This window comes from Aegilops tauschii, chromosome 2 (assembly GCF_002575655.3).
Source record: "Aegilops tauschii subsp. strangulata cultivar AL8/78 chromosome 2, Aet v6.0, whole genome shotgun sequence".
NCBI lineage: Eukaryota > Viridiplantae > Streptophyta > Magnoliopsida > Poales > Poaceae > Aegilops > Aegilops tauschii.
Window position 1 is genome coordinate 21454479 of NC_053036.3, and position 24602 is coordinate 21479080.

Consider the following 24602-nt stretch of genomic DNA (forward strand, 5'->3'; position numbering starts at 1 on the left):
GAATTTCCTTATATCGCCTCTCTAATTGACACTGGAAAAATGGTACTCCCGTACGAGTATGTAACCGAATCCATCATACTATTTGTGAACTAAAATTCATCATTCTCGACACTTAGACGTACAAAGGTGTACAAGAAATTCGCGTGTAAACACCACACTTACATTATTCGGTACTCCCTCCGTTTGTTTTTATAAGACGTTTCGGACAGCTTGCTTTGTACTGTTATGAACAATGTCTGAATGTCTAAAACGTCGTATAGAAATAAACAGAGATAGTACAAATAACACATGACTTGAAATGCAGTAGTAGTAGTAGTAGTAGGAAAAATAACACGTACGGTTGCAAGCGATCAATCAGCGAGGCATGGATGATGATCACACATTACTCCCTCTGGAGTCTGGACGATCGATCAAAAGACCACTTCAGCGTTGGCAAACTCCTCTCTCTTCTGGGCCATGTCTGGCACCATCTCACCGAACCTGCACGGTGGGCTGACCACCGGCACCGTGCCGTACGCATACTGTCCACCATGGCCGCGGCGAAGTCCAATGGCATGCACGTCCTTGGACTTCTGTGCAATGATGACGGAGTTCACCACGTCATCATCCGGGTGGCACACGGCCAGCACCTCGAACCCGCCTCCGGCGATGTCTTGGGGGTCGACGATCGGGTATAGGAACCCGCGCGCCCCGTGCGCACTGCGCACGACCAGGGCCGCCCCATCTGCCATGTGTGCACCGAGGTGCGCGATCACCTTGGCCTTGTCCTCGGCGGCCATGCCCACAAGCGCGGCCAGGAAGACGACGTCGTACTTAGCGAGCTCGCCGGCGAGGTCCGCGACGTCGGCCGTGTGGAACGACATGCGGGCGCCCACGTCCTTGTCCGCGCGGAACAGCTTGCTGGCGCGGTCATTGGCCGCGCCACAGAGGTCGTAGTTGTCGAACATGGTGTCGGGCAAGTGGCGTGCGGCAAGGACGAAAGAGCTGAACGGCAGTGGGCCAGAGCCGATGAAGGCGACGCGGGCCGGGGCGATGCCGCCGGGCACGTAGCGCGCCAGGAGCTCGTACTCGAGCTTGCTGAGGTTGATGTAGTTGTTGTAGTAGGGGAACATGCCGAGGTGGTCGAGCGGGTTGTCGAAGGCCGCGAGCATGTCGGAGTAGTGCGCCTCCAGCTTCCCCTCGGCCTCGGAGCAGAGGCGGATGAGTCCCTCCCGCATTTTCTGTGCCTCCGGGCCAAGCTTGGTCACGTCCACGGGGCTTGGTGGAACGCACGCGGTGACCAGCTCGGTGAAGAGCGCGTCGACGTCCGGGGACGGGCTGAGCGACGGCAGCTTGGCGATGGCGGCGTGGAGTCCGGTGATCTTTTGGACCAGGGCATCCACCTCCTTGTTCTGGGCAGCCATTTTTCGTGCCTTCTAGGTACCTCAGGCACAGGAGTGGAGTAGAGAGTGGTTGATGGAGCTGCTTGCTTGATGAGCTATGGAGCGGGCAGTACAGGGTATAAATATGTAGCTAGCTGCCGTCTAAAGTGGACTGGTGAAGTCGCAATAGGGCGCATGCATGCACGCTTCACGCGTCCCTGCCCAATGAGGCTGGTTTCATGCCTCCTCTGTTGTGACTTGTGACCTGTTCAGAGTTCACGTTATGTTGTTCAAGTGGACAGCGTTTTCTATGTCTATGCGTAGATAGCTTTGAATAAAGAGCTTAGGGCAGGCTATACAACGATCAGGCTTGATCTCGCTGGAATCCGGATCATGTTCATGCCGGTCACTCTTACAGAACCGATCCCAGTGCCTCGCATGCCTGTTCACGGCCAACGAAGTGGCCTTGTTGCTAAATGGTTCACCGTACTGACTTGCAGGATCGCAGTAACCTGGTGGCAAATATCATGTCTCGTATACTAGTTGCTTCATCGGTGCTCAGTATGTATTTATGTATAGTGGCTAGGAAGTGAAAGGGCCTTAAATTTACGACTTTATTATGCACAATTACTTATTGATGTTCCACCTACCACAGTAGTTCATCTCTATCATAGTTACACCGTTTAAATAAAAGTTAAAGGGGATTTACAGAAAGTACGTACATGCATGGAGGCAATCTGGGTGCATAATGATATGGGAATGAACATATCTTTTGGGTGTTGCGAACATGATCAAACATAAATCTATGGTATGCAGTTGTAATCATGTATACAACACATATATGAAACCGCATCACACAAACCTAGCGCCGCAGCGCCGCCGCTGGAGGGGCTGCCGGCGAAGTCCGCGCGTGCCCCAAGGAAGGTGGCGGCATGGCTGTTTCTCCCCTCTCCGCGGCGTTGCGCGCTCGCTGTCTGCAGCGCCATGAGTGCGGGCGAGATGCAGGGCTACGGGAGCGGCGTCAGCGCGGGGAGAGGCCGGATCCTAGTCGGGCTTGGCCAGATCTAGCTTCTCCGCCCTCGTTGTCCCTCGATGTGGTGCGCGCTGCGGCAGCGGGCAGTGCTCGGCGGCTCCATGGTGGAGTCGCGGACGTTGGTTTGCGGCGGGCGGCGTGCGACAGCGAGGTGGGGCTTAGTGCCTCCGTGGTGGGGTTGTGAGCTCCAGCGGGCAGCGAGGGCTGGATCCCGGGGCGGCGGCCCTGGAAGGTGGTGGCGGGTGAAGCTCGGGCTTCCCGCGGCGGCGTGGCGTGGTGCAGTCCCTGTCGAAGGCGGATCTGCGTCGGCGATCTCGTGGTTTTTGCTACGGATTGGTCCAGATCAGAGACGGTGACGAGCGTGCGGGATCCATCTCGGCGGCTCTCTCGGTTTGGCGAGGTGGGTGGGAGCCCTCCTCCCAGGCTCCAGTGGTGGCACACTCAGGCAGTGGCCGGTGCGCCAGGGCTCCTACGGTGGCACTGCTGTTGCGGTTGGTCGCCGGATCTAGGCGGCTAGATCTGGGGCTTTGAAGGCGGTCGAGACAGTGCATTGGTTGTCGGGTGGATTTCTTGCGACGGATCCGGGTGAACTTGGTCTTCGGTCGTTGGCCAGAGCCGGTGATGATGATGCCCTTATCATCGTTTCCTCCATTAAGGCATCATCGAGGTGAAGCTCCCAACCCCACCCAATACCTCCGGGGGAAACCCTAGATCAGTTGATCGGATGACGGCGGCAATCATGTGTCGTTACCCTCTTGGGGGCGGCATTCTTGGAGATGCACTCGGGCTCGAGGGACCAGCGGACGACTTCTTCGGTGGAGCGGTGTTTATTTCTACATATTCATGGCGGTGGTTCTCGGCGGCATGGAGCAGTGGAGGCTTGGCGTCGGATGTGTGGCGATGGACACACGCAGGAGGTCGACGTTGTCTGGCGTCGTGGTGGCGTCGATGGCAGAGAGGCCTGACAAGGTCGATGCGTCAGTATATGCTTTGAGGATGGATAGATGGAAGACGGAGGTGACGGCCCTTTGCAGCGTGTGCGTGTGGTACTCACTGAGAGTGCGCCGGTCCGGAGTGTTACCCAGTCCCGCCTATGTGGCTTGGATGGGGCATCCGGCATTAGATGTTAGGCTTTCGTGCGATGTCTGTTTGGTATTTGGCGCGGACATTCGGCACCCCTTCATCAAGAGGATAGGAGTAGCGACAGGTGTCGTCTAGATGGTGGCCTCGGGCTTACTGTTGTATTACTTTGTAAGGTCTTTGTGAATAATAAATAAAATGGCCGCATGCATCACCCAGATGCAGAGGCCGGGGGTGCTTCCTCCTTTTCCAAAAAAATACAACAAATATATAGGCCCATTTTGAAACAGAGAAAAAATAGGAATTGTTACGTCTTGTGTATTCTATGGAAATGGGAAACACATAAAGTACACATAGATATTGTTTGGATGCCCTATATAAGTTTTGCATGAAAACGTTTATTGATTGGACAGAGAGAAGATAAGAGATAGACACAGCTTGTCTTGCACATCTCAAAGAAAAAACTAAAGCAGTCAAAATATCTTCCTAACATCACTAATGTGTAGAGAGTTTGGACGCGACTTAACCAAAACTTCACAAAATAAAAAGAAAAGATGGTCAAATAAATATCTACTCATAGAAAAATGTTTCCAGTTTTGCAGTTTTGCTTGAGCTCGTGTTTAGAATCCTCCAAACTATGAAGGAATGAAAAGTTTTATAGAAATTCATAGGTCAATGTCTGGAAACTAATGAACTCGTATAAAAAACTATGTGGCATTCTGTGATTGATATAAACTACTTCTTTCGAAGCCTGGCTCCAATTCCCGCAAAAAACGAAAAACTAGCTCCATTGTTGACACGGTAGTTGAGCATGCGTAAGATCCTCCAATGGCGAAAATGATCTCATACTCATGACAGATAATGATACGAAATTTATCCTAATGAAATGACAAGCTGTGACGAGGGTTCTGGAATTCAAAGCATATGTGTAGCTGCCGCGGTGATGCGTCACACACCTTTTTTTTCCCGACAAAGGGTGGTTTTATTAACCCAAAATGAAGCATCAAGTAGACACAAACACAATGAGCACAACCGGCCTCTGTGCAGGTAGGGTGCACATAGCCAATACCAATGCACGCACACAAAAAATACGCGCCGGCAAAGAGGAAAGTCATCCAAGACCAAAGCTATGCCTAAGCAAAGAAAAAGAAAAAAGAAATCTAAACGATCAAAACAATGATCAACAAACTACAACCACGACCATATTCACACTAACCATATCTTGCCACCAGAAGGACAATGAGGTTCTTCAACAGAAATGTCTTCAGGAAGGGAGTGATGCACGAGCACCGCTGTCACCGGATTCAACCACTAGAGGCCAGAACCTAGAGTTTCACTTTAAAGAACAAGTCCGAGCATATCCGAGAAATGTCTTCAACAAGGTGACGACGTAAAAACATCTTCATTGGCAGATAAAACGGACTCGGATCAGACCTAGGGTTTTCATCCACAGCTCGAGACCGGGTTCTATAAAAGCACCATCAAACCGAAGTCAATCATGTGTTGTCGCCATGACTTCTCCACGATCTTAGCAGCTACATGTCTTGAGTTAGAAATCCCACGTCCACCGCCGCACAACCATATCCTCTGTGCCAAGCCACCATCCATAGTTTGCACCTCACTTCTGAAGGTAGACTAACCGAAGCGAGAGCCGCGAAACCCAACAAAGAGGCCTTCCAGCAACATCCCGCAAGCTCAGTTCAAGTCGATAGCTGCAACCACCAGATCCGGAGAGAGGAACCTTAAAAAGATCCTCTGGTTGCTACGGTGGCCGTAACCAGTGTGGATCGACACCCGAATGCCCAACCACAACTGAGTGCCGAGGGGAGCAATGCAGCAAGCGGTGTCTAGCAGCAGGACTGCTTGCAGGCCAACGCCGCAAGCCAGATCCGTAACCGGAACGCCCGAATATGTATCCATGCAGAGCACCCGCCGGTCTTCCTCATGCGAGCCAAGCCGCTACAGCCCGATGCCCACCGCAGCAAGGAGGAACACTGTTGCAAGGACTGCGCTGACATCCACACTCAAAGCTCTCCACCTTTGTTGCTCTGCCATTGCCGCCACGTCACAAGACACAACCACTAGCGTGCGATAACCACCAAACGGGAGTAGGGCCATAATGAGGACTAGTAGGGACACAGGGGAGTGCGCAGGAGTGGCCCCGCTGCCGCCACCGGCCGACGGATGGCCATTGACGGCGACATAGAGGGCGGGGAAGAGGAGGCGGCGCCTTAGGGTTTGGGACATGGGGTGCCCCCTGAGTCGCCTGGGTCGGTTCATCGGACGTTTGGTTTGTTCAGGGACGGACTCAATTTAAGTTCAGCTTATAAGGTCTCGTACAATGCAAGGTGCTAAGAGTAGTGCTTAGTAAAATAAATGTAGTCTTTTTAAGCACCAGTACTTATCTCTACAGGAGAAGTGCTTAACTAAGAGTGTACTGCCTGCAAATGAGCACCGATGCTTAAGAAAAGGTTGGTTTATTTCTCTATATAAACACCTCTCTATGCATCTTGTATTGTACAAGGCCTAAGAAGATAAGCAGTGAATCTTTTCAGAAAAAAAAACTCCTGAGATGATCCTAGCTGTTGGCTTGCCAATGCAAGTTCGATATTCACCGCTCGATCTTATTAATGTCTTTGCGGAGCGATACACTCATTCAGGAATCAGGAGTGAACTTAACTGAATAGCATAACAGTGCGCCGTACTAAACTTTCAGAGTTATGACACCCATTTAAAAGAAAGTTATGACACCAATGACCTGGACAGGCGTGAAGATGCTGCACTTGGCCTGCTTGGCCAAGCTTCTTGTTATCGGAGAGGAAGTTAACATCCTCCAGACACAGACTAAAAGCTATTTTCGATGATAAAAGAAGGCAGCAGCTTCAGCTTGAATTGCTGACGAGAGAGCAGCAAATCAGAGAACCTACACTACCCATTTGTGGTAACACTATAGTACCCAAAACTTGGTGTGCACACATCTATGTGATCAAAATTCTAACTTGAAACTGAACGGATGGATGAGGCTTGCTCTCGCTGGAATCTGAATCCTATGCAGGCCGGTCACTCTTGCAGAACTGATCCCAATGCCTCGCATGCCTGGCGACGACCAATTAAGTGGACTCGTTGCTAAATGATTCATCATACTTACTTGCAGGACAGTAGTAACTCCGTGGGAAATATCATGCTCGTACACTAGCTGCTCCATTGGTGCATGCTATGTATAGGGGCTGAAAAGGGAAAAAGATCATGCCTTACATTTACAACTTCATGATGCACAGTTACTTGATGGTCCACCTACCGCACTAGTTCATCTTTATGATAGTTACCTCGTTCAAAAGAAAGTTAAATGGAATGTAGAGAAAGCAGATGCGTGGAAGCAATCTGAGTACAACAATGGTATGAAAATGAACATATATATTAGATATTGCAGACATGGTCAAACAGCAATCCGTGGAAGTCTCGTATACGCAAAATATATTGACCTAATTTGGGACAGGAAAATAGGAGAAAAAACAGAAATGAAGTGTTTGTAGGTAAGCGTTTCTTGATTGGAGAGAACACTACCGGAATTGAAGTGTTTGCTGACTGACCAAGCCTTTGTCTGAGTGCACGTGAAAATTACTCGACAAAGGCGGGACACTCGGCCAAGCCTTGACTATGCCGAGTGCACGGAAAAGTAAAAAAAAAAAATCGGCAAACAGGTGGACACGTGTCCCTGTTCACCGTGTAAAAGTAGATGGAAGCGTTGAACTCTTTTCTCGGGCCGCGTCTGTATTTATATCATATGTGCCGTGGCTTACAAGAGATCGATGAGGAGATCGATCGTGATCGTTACAGGAGATTGGGGAAGTTACAACAGAAGAATAGATAGAAAGATATATGGTTTAACACCTCTCCTATTTCTATACAATATCATCTAACACTCCCCCTCAATCTAAACCTCAAGAAACTTTCGCAAGGTTAACACTAGTAGAAAAAGGGCCTAATGTGAAGCTCATTAGTCCCGGTTTGTAATTGAAACGGTACTAATGTGACCATTAGTGACGGTTTCAACGGCTAGGCGGGCAACGCTCATTAGTACCGGTTCGTGGCGAACTTTTAGTACCGGTTCATGCCACGAACCGGTACTAAAGAGGTGGTGGCCTTTAGTACGGGTTGGTGGCTCCAACCGGTACTAAAGAGCCCCCTTTAGTACGGGTTCGTGCCACCAACCGGTACTAAAGGGGTGTGCTGCCACCCGCAGTGCACAATGTTTAGTCCCGCCTCGCTAGTTGAGAGGAGTTAGCACCGGTTTATAAGCCCCGCCGCGGCTACCGTGTCGAGCTCCTCTCTAAGCAGGCCTTTGTGGGCCTATTGCAAGTCTTTTGCCCTGTGGGGCCTACTGGGCCGTACAGGCCTGCATCCTGGCCCAACTAGAGGTTGGGTTTCTAGTCGTATGCAGGCCGTGCCGGCCCAGTAGGTGGGCTGTTTTTGCTTCATTTCAAAAAAATCCTTTAGTCCCGGTTGGTGTTAGCAACTGGGACTAAAGGTCCCCCAGACCACGGCGCGCCTTGTGCCATGTGGTGGCCCTTTAGTGGCGGTTCGTGTTGAACCGGTACTAAAGGGGGGGCTTTAGTCCCCACACTTTAGTGCCGATTGCAGAACCGGCACTAAAGGGTCTTATGAACCGGTGCTAAAGCCCGATTCTGCACTAGTGTAAGATTGTACTTGAACTCATCCAACCTCCTTATAGTGAGAGGTTTTGTGAAGCCATCAGCAAGTTGATCTCCAGTAGGTATAAACCGAATATCAAGTAGCTTTCGAGCTACCCTTTCTCTGACAAAGTGGAAATCAACCTCAATATGCTTGGTGCGTGCATGAAAAACGAGATTAGCTGAAAGATAGATTGCGCCAATATTATCACACCATAATCTAGCAGCTTGTGGAGCCTTGATTCCAAATTCATAGGGCAATGTTTGTATCCATATTACTTCTGCTGTAGCATTCGCCAAAGCTTTATATTCAGCCTCTGTACTTGACCTTGAGATGGTAGCTTGTTTCCTTGCACTTCATGATACAAGATTAGTTCCCAGAAACACAGCAAAACCACCTGTAGATCTTCTATCATCAGCACACCCTGCCCAGTCTGCATCAGAATAGGCAGTAACAAGTAGAGATGGAGACTTGGTAATCTGAAGTCCAAGTCCTTCAGAAAACTTAAGATACCTTAAAATCCTCTTGACTGCAGTCCAGTGAGTTGTTCTAGGTGCATGTAAATACTGACATGCCTTATTCACAGAGTAAGAAATATCAGGACGTGTAAGAGTCAGATATTGTAATGCACCCACAACACTTCTGTAATTAGTTGCATCCTCTGGTCCAAGTGCTTCTCCACTCTCAATTGTAAGTTTTTCAGAAGTTGAAATTGCTGTACTCACAGGTTTACAATTTTGCAGTCCTACTCTCCTGAGTATATCAGTAGTATATTTTCCTGTGTAAGAAGTATACCATCCTTGATCTGCTTCACCTCTATCTTTGAGAGCAAATTCCAACTTTAGATCTTTAAGCAAACAAGTGGTAGCATCTGAACTTGAACCAGCAACAATTATATCATCAACATAAACAAGCACAAATATAGTAATATTGTCTTTATGATGAAAGAACAATGAAGTATCTGCTTTAGATGGTGTAAACCCAAGTTGTTGTAACTGCATGCTCAACCTTGAGTACCAAGCTCTTGGGGCCTGTTTCAAACCATATAAAGCTTTATCCAACTTACAGACATGATGTGGTGTGCTTTGATTTTCATATCTAGGTGGCTACCGCATGAACACTTCTTCCTCAAGAACACCATGAAGAAACGCGTTCTGAACATCTAGCTGCTGTAAACTTCAACCTCTGAAAATAGCAATAGACAATACAAGTCGAATGGTAGCTGCCATAACAACAGGACTAAATGTACCTTCATAATCAATACCAAATCTCTACTTAAAACCTTTGGCAACTAATCTAGCCTTGTATCTATCTATGCTTCCATCAGGTTTTCTTTTTATCTTATATACCCATTTGCAATCTATAACATTGCTACCTTTCCTTGGGGGTACTAAATGCCAAGTTCTATTTTTCATGAGTGCATCATATTCATTATCCATAGCCTCCTTCCATTCTTTATGAGCTAGAGCATCATGCAAAAGATTTGGTTCTCCAACACTACTAAGAAAAGCATGTTTGACTCTGTCATATCGTACCATACCGTTAGTATACTCTTTTTCTTTGACAATACCTGACTATGATCAGGTGTGTCGACGAGGAGGCTGAGGTAGTGCTGTTGATGTAGGCACAGGTGTGACGCCCCCGATTTGACCGTACACTAATCATGCACGCAAATGTGTACGATCAAGATCAGGGACTCACGGGAAGATATCACAACACAACTCTACAACATAAATAAGTCATACAAGCATCATAATACAAGCCAGGGGCCTCTAGGGCTCGAATACAATTGCTCGATCATAGACGAGTCAGCGGAAGCAACAATATCTGAGTACAGACATAAGTTAAACAAGTTTGCCTTAAAAAGGCTAGCACAAAAGTAGCAACGATAAAAAAGGCAAGGCCTCCTGCCTGGGACCTCCTAACTACTCCTCGAAGCCGAACTCCATGTAGAATCATCCTCGGGATCTCTAGCTCCTGGACTCCAGCATCTGGTTGCGACAACCAGGTATAGAAAGGGGAAAAGAGGGAGAAAAGCAACCGTGAGTACTCATCCAAAGTACTCGCAAGCAAGGAGCTACACTACATATGCATGGGTATATGTGTAAAGGGCCATATCGGTGGACTGAACTGCAGAATGCCAGAATAAGAGGGGGATAGCTAATCCTGTCGAAGACTACGCTTCTGGCCACCTCCATCTTGCAGCATGTAGGAGAGAGTAGATGGTAAATTCACCAAGTAGCATCGTATAGCATAATCCTACCCGGCGATCCCCTCCTCGTCGCCCTGTTAGAGGATCGCCGGGTTGTATCTGGCACTTGGAAGGGTGTGTTTTATTAAGTATCCAGTTCTAGTTGTCATAAGGTCAAGGTACAACTCCGGGTCGTCCTTTTACCGAGGGACACGGCTATTCGAATAGATAAACTTCCCTGCAGGGGTGCACCACATAACCCAACACGCTCGATCCCATTTGGCCGGACACACTTTTCTGGGTCATGCCCGGCCGCGGAAGATCAACACGTCGCAGCCCCACCTAGGCTCAACAGAGAGGTCAGCACGCCGGTCTAAACCCTATGCGCGCAGGGGTCTGGGCCCATCGCCCATTGCACACCTGCACGTTGCGTACGCGGCCGGAAGCAGACCTAACCTAGCAGGCGTTCCAGTCCAATCCGGCGCGCGCCGCTCCGTCGCTGATGTCAAGAAGAGCTTCGGCTGATACCACGACGTCGAGTGCCCATAACTGTTCCCGCGTAGCTGGTTAGTGCGTATAGACCAAATGGCCAGACTCAGATCAAATACCAAGATCTCGTTAAGCGTGTTAAGTATCTGCGAACGCCGACTAGGGCCAGGCCCACCTCTCTCCTAGGTGGTCTCAACCTGCCCTGTCGCTCCGCCACAAAGTAACTGTCGGGGGCCGTCAGGAACCCAGGCCCACCTCTACCGGGGTGGAGCCACCTGTCCTTTCAGCCCCCTCATCAGAATCACTTGCGGGTACTCCTCGAGCCGACCCGACTTTAGTCACCACTAGTGTGGATGTAAACATCGATGCTGAGCCGGGGGGGGGGGTGGTTAGGGGTTATTCTAGTCGTGTTGTCGAAAGGCGGTAAGCTTCTCTCTCAGTATAGCGATCAATGCCCGCTTGAGTTCGTACCCTTCACAAAGCGACCATTGATGGCCCTACTCACTCTGAGAGAGAGAGTTTAAGTTAAATTATTTTCCCACTCACCCTTTGTTGTCTTACTTTTGAATATATTTTTTTACTACAAAAGAGAATCCATCTGCATACGAGTTCTTGTAGACATCATTCCACGGCGAATTCATCGATGACCTAGAAATAATGAACCTGGGGTGGCGTTCAGCTGTGGTGACATTGATCGGTTACGGCTGTGCGGACGAGGACAAAAAGAGAAGAGGAGAGGACTGGTCGGACAAGGAGGGGGACGGATATGGGCAAGTTGGCGCAAGCACTAGCGGTCAGTCCAACGTGGTAGGCACGTCTGGGCGTCCTCATATCCGCCCCAGGTTTGGGCTAGATATGGTAAGTACTGGTCAATTCGGGCATTTGGGCCGATTGTGGGAAACCTAGTTGGGTGCTGTTTTTCGTCCAGTTAGTGACCAGGCAGCCCGCTCGGACGTTTGCGGCATATCTGGGGTTCCCGGCTATAGATGCTCTAAGAATGTACTATAAGCTTACATTAACATTATGTACTTATGCAAGCCTAATGTTTTTAAATTTGTTATCACTCTTTGTTGAACCTTTGAAATTTCAACACCTTATGGGAGTCAACTGATCAGAAGGCACAACACCTAAATCGTTGGTCCAATCTAAAGATCTTAATTGTTGAGCCGACCAGTGGTAATGGTAACGAAAGACAAAACAATACAGTCAAGCAATCCTGACAGAAGGAGTTTAGTTATTAAATGGTGACTCGCCTACTGAACATCCTATACGATAGTTAACACCAAATTACTACCGGAGAAGGCACTTCTACTGTTTGTCTTGAACTGAGCCTTTTTGCATCTACTTTACGTTATTTTTTATTCGACAAAGGGTTGATTTTATTGACTCAAAATGAAGCATCAAGAGGATACAAACATCAAAAGCACACACCCGGCTTCTGCATAACTAAGACGCACACAACCAACACCAACACACACACAAAAAAGTGCCATTAAATAGCAAAGCCATATAAGGCCAAAGCTTTGTGTAGGCGAGGAAAAAAACGACCAGATCTGTGATTGGCAAACTGCAACAATGATCATATTCGCACCAACAATTTCATGACACCACACGAACGTCAGGGTTCTTCAACAGCAACGCCTTCATGAAGGGAGCAACGCTCAAGCGCCACCATCACTGGATCCAACCACTCAAGGTCAGGATCTAGATTTTCACCCTAAAGAACTAGTCCGAGCATATCTGAGCAATGCTTTCAACAAGGTCATGACATAAATATATCGCCATTGCTAGGACAGACCTAGGTTTTCACCCTAGAGCTCGAGAGAAGATACTTGAGTAGCACTACCATCGACGTCATGCATGTGTTGTCACCACCATTTTCGACGATCCCAACAGCTACATACGATGTGCGACCACCGCCACTGCACAACCATCCCTCGGCGTCCAACCATCTTCTGTAGTTTGCATCTCATCGTCGAAGTGAACCATCGGATCTCGCAGGTCGAACCCTCACGAAGACCTTACGGTAGCCACCGCAGTCCGCAGGGAGGCCGTCGCCGCAGGCCGGCGTGTTCATCACAACAATCAACACAAACGGCGGAGCACACCACCGCCGACTATCACCCAGTCGAAGAGAGCCCTGCCCAAGCCTGTCGACCCAGAGGCTGACATGACTAGAACTGGAGCATGAAAGGCAGATCCCCATCGCGCGCCCGCACGAAGCACACACCGCTAGATCAAGAGCAAACGGCTGCCAAATCGGCGTCGTGCCTTCCGACCAGAGCATTGTGCGTTACGTTATTTACTTACAATACTTTATTTCTCCTTATCCTAGTTTCCTTTAGCAACTCTTCATTTTCACCATAACCATTCCAAGTTTTGCAGATACCAATCTAGTAATTCACATGACTAGTGACACCTCGAGTGTGACTAGAAAACTCATTGTAACACTTGCATACACTCTTCGTTGAGATGATATGAAATTGGGATAATACTTCCTAAACTTTTGCTTCAACTAGCTATGTGCACTGTAGGACATCAACTCACATGCAATCTACACCTAAATATAGCCCTACTATCTACAACGACGTTCCAACCACCTCCCCTACTCGCGACGCCCCATGTGGAAGGGATGAGAGGGGGCGCGTGAGGCTTTGGGAAGCTTTCAGAAGAGACCGGAAAGGAGAGTCGATGAGACATGAGAATAGGTTACATGCATGCTCCATTGGTGTACTACTTATCAGCTATCTACAACTGGCATTGTGGCCCCGGATGACAAAGTAAAAAAAATCAGGGGTTCACTTTCCCAAGCTCCTATACACTGCCTTAAACAACGGTACATGCAACAACGACATGAGAAGGAAAACATCATGGGTCGAGCCCGTGATGCTTCACCGCTGCCGCTGCCACTCCCGCTCGTCGGCATTGGCCCCAACCATTATTTGCTACCTCCATTAGCCTTCTTGGGTGCCAGGGCGCTAACACCATCTTCCCTAAGAGCTTCTACAACCACAATGTGCAAATCTATCCCCTATATGCCTGCCGGCAGGAACCGGTCACCCCTCAATTGCCTGGCTCTATGACCACAACCCCCATTTGCAAACCCCTATTTTCATACTAATCCATTCAATGTAAATTCATCACACGCAGTTCATATACATAGATAAAATAAGCTACATTCTGATGAAAACAACCCTACTTCTACTCATCTTCGGATATGTAGCTGGTCCCCATGCCAGATGGACTAACCTAGCTCCTGTTCATTGGCGGCGGGGTGCAACTTCGGATTATCTTCCTCCTTGTTCTTGTCGAGATCTGTGAAGAGCCGCTCCAGCCTCACATCGAGGTGGTCAATGCGGCGCTTGTTCATTGCCACCTCTCCCTCGGATTGGATCGAGTCGAGGATGGTAGCTTCCTTCACTGTGAATTGCACCGCCGCCTCTCCGACTTCGTCGTGTTGGAACTCTGCCTCGGCCTTCTCCATGCCAAAGCCGCCAGGCTCAACCTCCAGGCCCCGACACCTCCTCCGCCTGCTCCTCCATGTCCTCCACGACCACCTCCTTCGGCAACTACCCATCCTTCATTGCAATATGAGCGACACAACCTCCTTGGCTCGCATCTCGGTGATGTGACACTCCTGAGGGGTGCGCATCTCAGCGGAGATCTCTGCCAGACGCTTGGGTGTCAGCATTTTATAGTACATTATCTTTTGTCAAACCATGGTAGACGGACCGGCGGGGGGGGGGGGGGGGGGGGGGGGATGGGGGAATGGGGGGAGGCTAGGGTTACCCTCACGGTTCGGCTTAAATAGCCGGAGTTGGTCCCTCGGGTGGCGCGTTGGAGAGCCAACATAAATGGGTCCTCATCAAATCAAAGGAGGAACCCAGCATACCAATGGGTTTTCACATGGGTCCCACCCATCAGTCTGATATGGCGGACACGTTGGGCCGTCCCTATATTCGTCCCATGTATGGGCTGGATATGAGGGGACCGAGAGCTATATCTCGCGTTAAGCGAGATGGAGGGATCACTTTCTAAAGGGTCTACAATACTCGGGCCGGCCCATTCGCGCACGGTAAATGAAAAAAAGAGAAGAGAAAAAAGGGAGCGCAAGGGGATTGAGCCATGGTGTCCTTGTTTCGAGCAAGCGCGGCTAGTCACTAGCCTTTGCCTAGGTTCTTGATAGAGTAGTAAGGCCAGACTACTTGAGCCATGGTCTCCTTTGCATTCTCACTGTTTCTTTTTCGTTTTTCAATTTTTCTTTCTTTTTTTCGTTTTCTTTTGTTTCTTTTCTTTTCTCTTCTTCAGTTTTTTCATTCTTTTTTATTTGTTTCTTATGTTTTATTTTTCATTCTTCTTTTGTTTATTTTGTTTCTTTTTCGGTTTTCATTTTCGGGGTTTCTTTGTTTCTTTTGGTTTTCATTCTAAATTTTTGATTATGTCAATAACATTTTACTGATACATGTTTAATATTTTTTCTAATACAAAAGTAACTTTTTTTTAATATATGGTCAACATTTTTTCTATACGTTTTTAACATTTTTCAAATGCTTGCTTACATTATTCAAAAACAAGACTAACGTTTTTTGAATACATGGTCAATATTTTTCCTATACATTTTTAATATTTTTAAGGGGTGTGCTATGCATCCGGATCGCAAGCCGTTACATCTGCCACATCGAGCGACCAACCGTGCCTCCACCATTGCAACCCAGGTCTTATTGCGGAATTATTTCTACAACACAGGTCTTGTTACAGATTTTTTTGTAACAACTGTTTTGTTGCAAAAAAATTGGCAACTGAGGTTTTGTTGCAACTTTTTACAAATGAGGTCTTGCTGCAGAAGAATTCCGTAACAAAGGTTTTATTGTAAAAATATAGACCTGTCGTAGACCATTACAGCACCACATATGTTTCAGAAGCATAACCCTTGTTGCAGAAGCATGTTCGACGAATGATGATATGCGGGCCCTCACTTGGATGCGTGTCATGCAGGGAAGATGGCGGACGCGGCCGCTGCGATCTGCCGGGTGATGGTAAGTGTTTCCCTTTTTTTTTAAATGCTTGATTATCCGTTTTCAAATAAAAAGATTAATATTTTTTGAATACATGTTCAACATTTCTTAATATACATTTAACATTTTTCTAATGTTTGATTACAATTTTTCAAACAGTTGTTCAACATTTTTTCTAAATGCTTGATTAACATTTTTATATACATGACAAAAAGTTTTCATAATTTTTTTCTTACATGGTCAACATTTTTCTATACACATTTAACATTTCCCGAATGCTTGATTAAATTTTTTATATACATGATCAAAAAATTTCACCATTTTCTTAATACATGAGCAGCAATGTCTCTATACATGAGCAATGTTTCTGTACATGTTCAACATTTTCTGAATGCTTGTTCAATAATTTTTTAATACTTCTTCAACATTTGCAAATCTTAAAGTATAAAAAATCCAAAAATAAAGCCAAAAAGAAAACAGAAAACTTAAAAACAAAACAGAAAAAAGAAGCTAGACTCGCTGAAGGCAATATAGGGGTGCCCTATGAGGGGTGCCTATCTATGACCATGGTGGGCTGAGCCCATTGACGCCTCCGAGCGCATCCTCCCGTCGCCGCCGCCGCCGCCGCCGGCGACGCGAAGCTAGCTTGCTCCTATACACGGTGCGAATCCCCGTCTTCGCTGTCTACGGATCGGAGCCAGCAGCTCGCCGTTGCCATCGCCTGCTCCTCTCCCGGCCGATTAATCCCCTCGTGTCGCCTGCCGCCGGTTAGTGTTCTTCTTTTTGACCTTGCTTGCCAACCAAAACTCCGAATCTTTGTCGAGTTTCAGTCCATTAATTCTGCGTCTGTGTAGTTCGTGGACTCGGATCTATTATTAACCTACTGGAATTAGGAGCGGCGTCGTGGTGATCTATAAGTATTGCAAGCAGGCGGCAGTTCTTCTATCCAACTTTCACTGAAGAAATTTGTCAGTTCGGCTGAAGCTCCTGATCTTTGGAGTAAGACTCTGCTCCCATCGAATCCTGTAGCCTCGCCAGGATAATACACTTGAGGCTGCCAAAGCTGGACACTGGACATATTTGTGCTCTCTAATCTTCAGACAATGACGACAGGGGGCAACATGCCGGAGCTGCCTCCGGACATCTTGATGGTATCTTTGCCACCCTTGAGATCCCTGACCTCGTGCGTGCCGGCTCTGTCTGCTCCTCTTGGCGCTCCGCGTATACCAGCCTCCGAAGCCTTGGGCAGTACAAACGCACCCAGACGCCATGCCTCCTCTACACTTCCGAAACCGCCGGTGAGAGCGTTGCGTGCCTCTACAGCCTCACAGAGAAGAGGTCGTACAAGTTGACCCTCCCGGAGCCACCTATCCACAGTAGGTGTCTGATCGGGTCATCACATGGCTGGCTGGTAACTGTTGATGACAGATCTGAGATGCACCTTGTCAACCCCATCACATGTGAACAGATCGCTCTTCCGTCGGTGATCACCATCGAGCAGGTGAAGCCCATCTTTGATGAGCACGGTGCTGTCCATAAGTATGAGTACTCATGCCATACTGGGACGGATGCCGGTCCTTACTCTCCGTCTATCTTTGCTATTGACAAGCTGCGCCACAAACTTCACTATAAGGCGTTTGTGTTCCCTGATACATCCACGGGAAGCTACATCGTCGTGCTCATCCATAATCCAAAGCGTCAGCTCTCTTTTGCAAGAGTAGGTGATGATAACTGGACTTGGCTGCCACCTCATGAACGATATAGTGACTGCAATTACAAGGATGGCCTGTTGTATGAGGTGACTACAACCGGAGAACTACATGCTTTTGATTTTAGTGGGCCTGTCATCACAACGGAGATGATTGTAAGAATGGACTCTATATATGGCTTTGGGTACACGTACGTTGTTCAAGCTTCATCGGGCGATCTGCTTCTTATTTGGAGAAATATTGACCAGTACAATTTCGATCCTCATCCTGGATCATCTGTATTTTGGATATATATGGCTTTGGATATATAATGTATGAATTTGATCCTTTGGGAAGTAAACTTAAGAGCATAAAACGCTTGCCTGACCATGTGCTGTTTCTTGGACATAATCAATGTTGGAATAATCCAAACATATGTTAGTTATGATTAGATAAGTTTGATTAGAACGTTGTCTGGTTGGACTTTGCATGACATGTCGGAAGTTGTAGTTGGAGTGGGGTTGTGGTACGTGTGTTAGCTAGTCTAGTCCAAGTCGGATTGATGTGTTTACAAGTTAGTTCCGGCTGGAATAGCTAGTAGTAGTAGTACGTGTCCGTCTAGGTCTAGAAAGCTTTGGATCGGTTGGTTGCTCGTGCATATATATACACACACCAGGCCATGAGATTTGTAACATCAGAGAGAAAACCAGGAAAGAAATAAAGAGAAAATAAGGGCACGACAAGGGCCCTTGGCTATCAGTTTTTCGTGCGCGTGTGTTCGTGCAGTTTGATGTGATCGATCCTGTGGGAGAATTTCCAACAATTGGTATCTAGAGCAAGGTTCGAGGATTTGAAGCCGCGCTTGCCCCGGGATGGCGACCCGACTAGCGCCTCGCGGGCAATATAGTCGCTGGTGTGGCGACAAGTGTACCAAATGAGAAAACGAATTGGTTTTTCCTGTGTTCATTCTTACCATCGACACAATTTGCTTGACTTACTAACCCCCTTGTGCTGGTCTCCAGGGAAACAGTACATATATAGCCTACTAGTCTTTTCATTCTATAAATACAGCCCATCTTCTACTCATATCTCCACACCCAAAGATCAGTAGACATTGAGCAAACCCTATCACACTCGGATTAACAATCCTTGCAATGGCATGTGCTAGCCATGTCCTGGTCTTCCTGTTCATCTCTCAGTTAGCCCTAGTCACATACACTACTGCTCTTCTGTGTGACAGTTGTGTAGGGTTGTGTAAGAGTAGTTGTGAGAAAGAGCTCAATCTGTCCTTGTACCTCCACCAAATTGCTGCTGGGCCAAACCATAACCAAGAACAGATTGTCAGTCCCAGCTTTGCTAATGGGTTTGGCACAACAGGCGTCAACGACTGGCCACTACTCGATGCTCCTCAGCCAAATGCAAACATTATTGCTCGCGCGAAAGGCCTGCATATCCAAGCTAGCCAAGAAGGTGGTGGCTGGTTTTCTCCATTCAGCATGGTGTTTCAGGAGCAGGACTCCAGGTAATAATTTGAGAAGCTCGAATTTTCAGTGTGCATTACGTACCAGATTACATGGTGATTTCTCCTTTAAAAATTTATTCACTATTCCCTGATGCCAGCATTATTACATCTTCACTATGGCTTTCCCTTGAAAAAATGAAAACTACAACCTTGATTTCAAATATATTCCACACGAGTGTTTTCATAGCTTAGGAAATTATACATGTGTTTTTGCATCTACCAGTCGAATTACAGTTGTCATGGTGTTATTTACAAACATTGAGGTATCCTTCCGGTCAATCTTGTGATATATTCTCTGCTGTTTTAAATATGTTGTAGGTTCAACAGGTCTACCCTACAAGTGAATGGGATGATTGGCCCTGAAGCTACCGGTGAGTGGGCAATCGTAGGCGGGACTGGAAAGCTAGCAATGGCTCGTGGTATCATCAAGTACAAGTTTCCCCAGATAGTGACGAGCGTTGAGAATTATAGACAACTTGATATTCATGCATTCTACACCCCACAAGCTGTAAGTTGAATATTGGATATGGAGTTTTGTATCTTTGGCTTATGTTTGACTTTGGTATGTTTACTATACATCAAAGATCAAAACTGTTTATTGAGAAGCATATATCTCCTGATATCCAGAACATTGAACTCCGTGAACATATACTTTATCTGTTTGAGACATGATAAAAAATGATGAGTACTGAATGGAATAGAAACAATGTTAATGCACTACATAAGCTTGATAAATCACAGTGTTTTAAAATTGTTATATCTATTCTCAAATTTATACTCTCTTGTACAGTTGTACACCGTTATTTGATTGTGTGGTTTTCTAACTGCAACATTACATTTGCCTAATTCATACAGGTTTAAGATTGAAAGAATAAATGAAGCTGAAGTTGATGCATGATCTATACTGCCAGCCAGAAATTTCTCAAAATTAACGTCTGCGTGATTGCAATATGACTAGTATTACTAGCTGTATCATCAGTGATACCAGACGCTTTCTCATTTCCTTATTTTGAAACAATAAGTGTGTTTGTAGCCTGAGATGATCCATCCTTATTTTCCGTACGCTCATCTCTTTTGTAGTGTTTATTTGTATCTTAAATTTCCGACGATTTATAAGATTATGCAATGCCCGTTGATTCCAGATTAGTGAAATCATCAAGAATAAATGTTTGCTTATTCACTTCTGCATACCATCCATCTTCTTATATACATATTTGTATAGATGACGGAATATTCCTAACACATGTTCTACGTATATATTTTTTCGCGAAAAGGAACAAATCTATTATAAAGATTCACCGAAAGTACAAATCACCTCAGACATAATAAAAACTACATCAAGGTCCATGGACCACCGAACGACCAATGCCGCCGCCCGTAAGAGCCGTTGACGTGTCGTTGTCGCCGCTCTCATACCGGAGCCGGCCCGACCTTGTCGATGATAGCCAGAAAGTCTTCATGCACGTGCCCCTAAGGACCGGAGCCGCAATCGTCACCTTTGAATCCTTGAATCGATTTGAAGAACCTAACACCAAATATCGCCGTTGCATACGCACGGCGAGAAACCCTAACCTCGCCACCTCAAAGAGCTGGTAGGAATCTACGCCGAAGCTCCATCTAATCTGTCCCAACAGACGAACTTGAGGAGGATTGGAGTCCGAAAGACTAACTCGAAGAAGGAGCGCCACAATCCGTCCGACAGGCAGAGGGGAGGCGAATCCACAAACTCGCCGGCGAAGATCGAGTGGAGGAAGGCTTTCCCAAGTCGCCTTGGCAGGAGTTTAATGACCAGGAATCCCTTTGTAAACTTGTCCCCTATGTACTACGTATATAATTTTCACTGTGTGAAGACGTTGACTTGGCTTGATAATTGCATCCGCATAACTTCCCAAAAATAATTGCATGCGCATGCAGCCTCTTCTGAGGCGTACAATTAGCTAGGTGGTCATCGCAAATTGCATTTCCTTATATTTTTTATTTGAACATCAGTACAGACACAAACGCTCAAATATACGCGCATACACTCACCCCTATGAACGCACACATCCTACCCCTATGAGCAGCTTCGAGAGAGATTGAGCCGGCCGTAGGCGCTTCGTAGTCGACAGTAACATCTCTTCCCACTGAACGCGCATCGCCAAAAATTCTGAAATAAATTTAGGATAAATGCAAGCACTAGGACTTGAACCTTGGTGGACTGAAGATACCACTGTCCACCTAAGAGCATTGTTAATAATATAGCCATCTGCTGGCTATAGCATGTTGCCATGTCATTTACAGCCAATATAATTGCTATAGTTGGCTATAAGAAAGTACTATTTTGTCAACATATGAACCACCTTCAATTCTCACAAATCTTCTTGGAGCTCGTGCTACAGCCGGCTATAAGTCTACAGCCCGCTTCCCTTCTCACTCTCTTCTCTCTCTTCTAATAAGCAATAATACAATGTTTAAATCCTTACAGCCCGCTTACATCATCTTATTATACTTGCTCTAACCATCCAAGCACATATTGGTTCGCGTATTTTCTTACATGTAGTGGAAAAATATACTTGAAAACCGTGAGATCATGAAGAATTAATGGTATGTATCAGTAGGATAACCCTTAAATTCCTCCATATATGTATATACAGCAAACGGCTTAAGGCATAAGCCACCTCCTTCTCAGTTTTTTCAGATGTCTATCTTATTCTTTGGGGATTCCAAACTAGTTATGGGATAACTAACCGAAATCACTAATTGAGGAGTACTCATTTTAAAGATCACTCACACCTCCTTAGGTTGTGACAAGTGACGCGCTGTATGTGCGTCACATGTCGCAACCTGAGAGTTTTTTCTTTTTTCTAGATCCGTTTATTCAAAACTAGATCACATGTTGATAAGTTTGACAAACTTTTTTTCACGAAAAAACTGAATCGGGAGCACGTATTTTTTTCCTTTCCGGAAGCCATTTCTGAGAGTACGGCCATGCCTCTCGCGGAAGCAAATCCGTACCTCTCGCTGAAGCAAAAAATTGTGCCTCTCGCGGAAAAAAATAGAAAACACGTTTTTTTCGTTTCCGAGAGGCAAGGTCGTGCCTCTCACGAAAGCAAAACCGTGCCTCTTCTCTCGTGGAAGCAAAAATGTGCCTCTCACGACGGGGGAAAAAGAAACATGTTTTTCTCGTTTCCAAGAGGCGGGGCCGTCCCTCTCATGGAAGCAAAACCGTGCCTCTGGAAATAAAACCATGCCTCTCGCGAAACAAAAAAAAACACATTTTTTCTTGCTTCCGAGAGGCACGGCCGGCCGTCCCTCTCACGAAAGCAAAACCGTGACTCTCACGGAAGAAAAAGAAAGTGAAAACGCATTTTTTTTCGTTTCGAAAGGCACGACCGTGCCTCTTGCGAAAGCAAATCATACCTCTCGTGAAAGTAAAACCGTGCCTCTTCAAGAAGCAAAAAAACGCGTTTTTTCGTGCAAAAATAATTCTGAATTTTTTTAAAAAAACCTAAGAAGACCAGTGAAAAACCGAAAAGTTGAAAAAAATCATCTCAAAAGCCGAAAACGCATGCGAAAAATAAAAAATTCGGAGGAAGGACCCAGGGTGCGACACGTGAAGGCGGCTGAGAGCGCGCCTAGTGACACGCTCTCAGCCCCACTGCAAATGATCGTTGCGAGGCTTCTGAAGGAGCGCTCGTTAACTAGTTGCTCCCTAGAAAAGTGTCGACAAATTTCGGAGGCGACTTATTTTTTAAGCTGGAAAGAGGCGGCTTATTTTATAGGCCGCCTAAAAGAACTTGCCCTGCGACTAGCTAACTCCAGGGATTCTAATGAAACCATATAGCAGACGTAATTTTCATGTTTTTCATACTTGACACATGTGAGATTATTGGTACGTTTGAGCCCTGGCTAGTGCCACGACTTCTTTAAGTGAGCATGCTTTGTGCTCTAAGTACTCTGGCATGTACTTCGATATCAGATATGTGTTATCGTTTATGAGAGATCGGAATTGATAAAGGTGAAGCAATTGCTAACAGTATCTCTGTTAACTCATTGTTCTATACTTCCCAAATAAATTTTCTGTAATGAGCGTCTTATTTCACCTTGCATGCAAGTTGTCGCTGCGAGTATAGAAAGAAGGACATGGCTAGGGAGCGCATGAGCGCTTATTCGTCTAAACGGGCAGACCTTCCTTTTTTAACAAAAAAGATCACCTAGACCTAAAGACAGTACTAGAATGAGAAGGCACTGGTTCCCCTCCCACCACCTCCCCATGACCACGTACGCTATCATAAAATCAGTCAGAAATGTTCCACGTGCATTTATTCCTAAATGCTTGTTGGTGCAGCTGCACTATTTGGTTGCAGCGAGCACCCCGTCCAAGCCGTTGGATCTCAGTATTCTTAATGCGATTGTATTGCTACTAGTCTCCTACCTTTCAAAAGACGATATCTGGCAAAAGAGGAAAAGCATCTAATCGGCTAATCCCGTCGTGTCTTCACATTTCTCTCCGCCCCACTATTCAGCAACATCCCACGTACATGCATTTATTTGAGGCTTCAAAATTTTTTAAAATCCGTAACTTTTGACTCAAGCGTCGAATTTCAAATCCGTTTTCACCATTATGTTTGTCGCGATGAGTTCTTCAAAACTAGATCACATATGGGTATGTTTCGACAAACGTTTTTTAAAGCAACTTTGGATGCTGCAGAGGCAACTTTAGTGCTATAAAAAACAATTTCTTATTAGTCTGCGTGATATGATCGCCTATCAACGAAAATCACCTTGAAGTTGACTACCATGACTACCAAGTTAACTAGCTTCACCCTTTAAGTTTCCTACCATAACTAGCAAGTAATCTATCATAACAAGCTTCGCCTCTAAGTTCATAGTATTGTAGGCAACTTAGTTTTTAAAGTAGGCTAACAGTGTCCTAAGGTGGCTACCATGACTAGCTAGTAGCTTAACATCATCCTTAGTTGCATATAACTTAGTTTCATACATAGGCGACTTTGGACCTAAGTTGCTAACGCTATTTAGCCGCGCTTATTGGCTAGCCAGGTCACGGGTGTTAGATGAGAAGTTGCATAGGGGGTAATGAGAAGTTTCATAGGGGGCGGATCAGACAATTTCCCATAAACCTATGCAAGTTCTTAATTTTCGGTCGAGTTGCCTACAAAAAACATTAAAATCGTCAGATTTAATGATGGAAAACACACATGAGTAGGCTAGTCAGGTCGCGACGAGCTCTTCCAAACTAAACCCCACATGAATATGTTTTTTTGATTTTTTTTTCAAAAGCAACTTTGATTCTAGATGAGGCAACTTTAGTGCTAAACAGAAGCAACTTCACTCCTAAAAGTAACTAATTAGCAACAATAAGCAACTAACTAAGAATACAAAAAAAACTTTGAAACAAAGGTAGAGTATATCACATCACCTCCGTAAGAAACTTTCCTTCGACAAGAGGCAACTTTAGAGCTAAAAGCAAGCAACTTCACTACATTTTGTGTCCTCATTAATTTTGTTTAACATTCTCCGAGTGAATAGCA

General features: G+C 46.2%; 2 protein-coding genes and 1 pseudogene across 2 annotated transcripts; 2 read left to right on the top strand and 1 right to left on the bottom strand.

The window, feature by feature from the left end:
- Positions 1-319: 319 nt before the first annotated feature.
- Positions 320-1473, bottom strand: LOC109733201 (probable nicotianamine synthase 2). Its single transcript, XM_020292395.4, has one exon. The coding sequence runs from the start codon at positions 1401-1403 to the stop codon at positions 411-413; it is 993 nt and encodes a 330-aa protein (XP_020147984.1). The 5' UTR covers positions 1404-1473; the 3' UTR covers positions 320-410.
- Positions 1474-16643: 15170 nt separating this feature from the next.
- LOC123497020 (F-box only protein 7-like) lies at positions 16644-18197 on the top strand (annotated as a pseudogene).
- Positions 18198-18560: 363 nt separating this feature from the next.
- Positions 18561-20212, top strand: LOC109733193 (dirigent protein 15-like). The gene is made up of 3 exons (XM_045233735.1): positions 18561-19071; positions 19390-19579; positions 19927-20212. The coding sequence occupies exons 1-3, from the start codon at positions 18704-18706 to the stop codon at positions 19930-19932; spliced, it is 564 nt and encodes a 187-aa protein (XP_045089670.1). The 5' UTR covers positions 18561-18703; the 3' UTR covers positions 19933-20212.
- The last annotated feature ends 4390 nt before the right edge of the window (positions 20213-24602 follow it).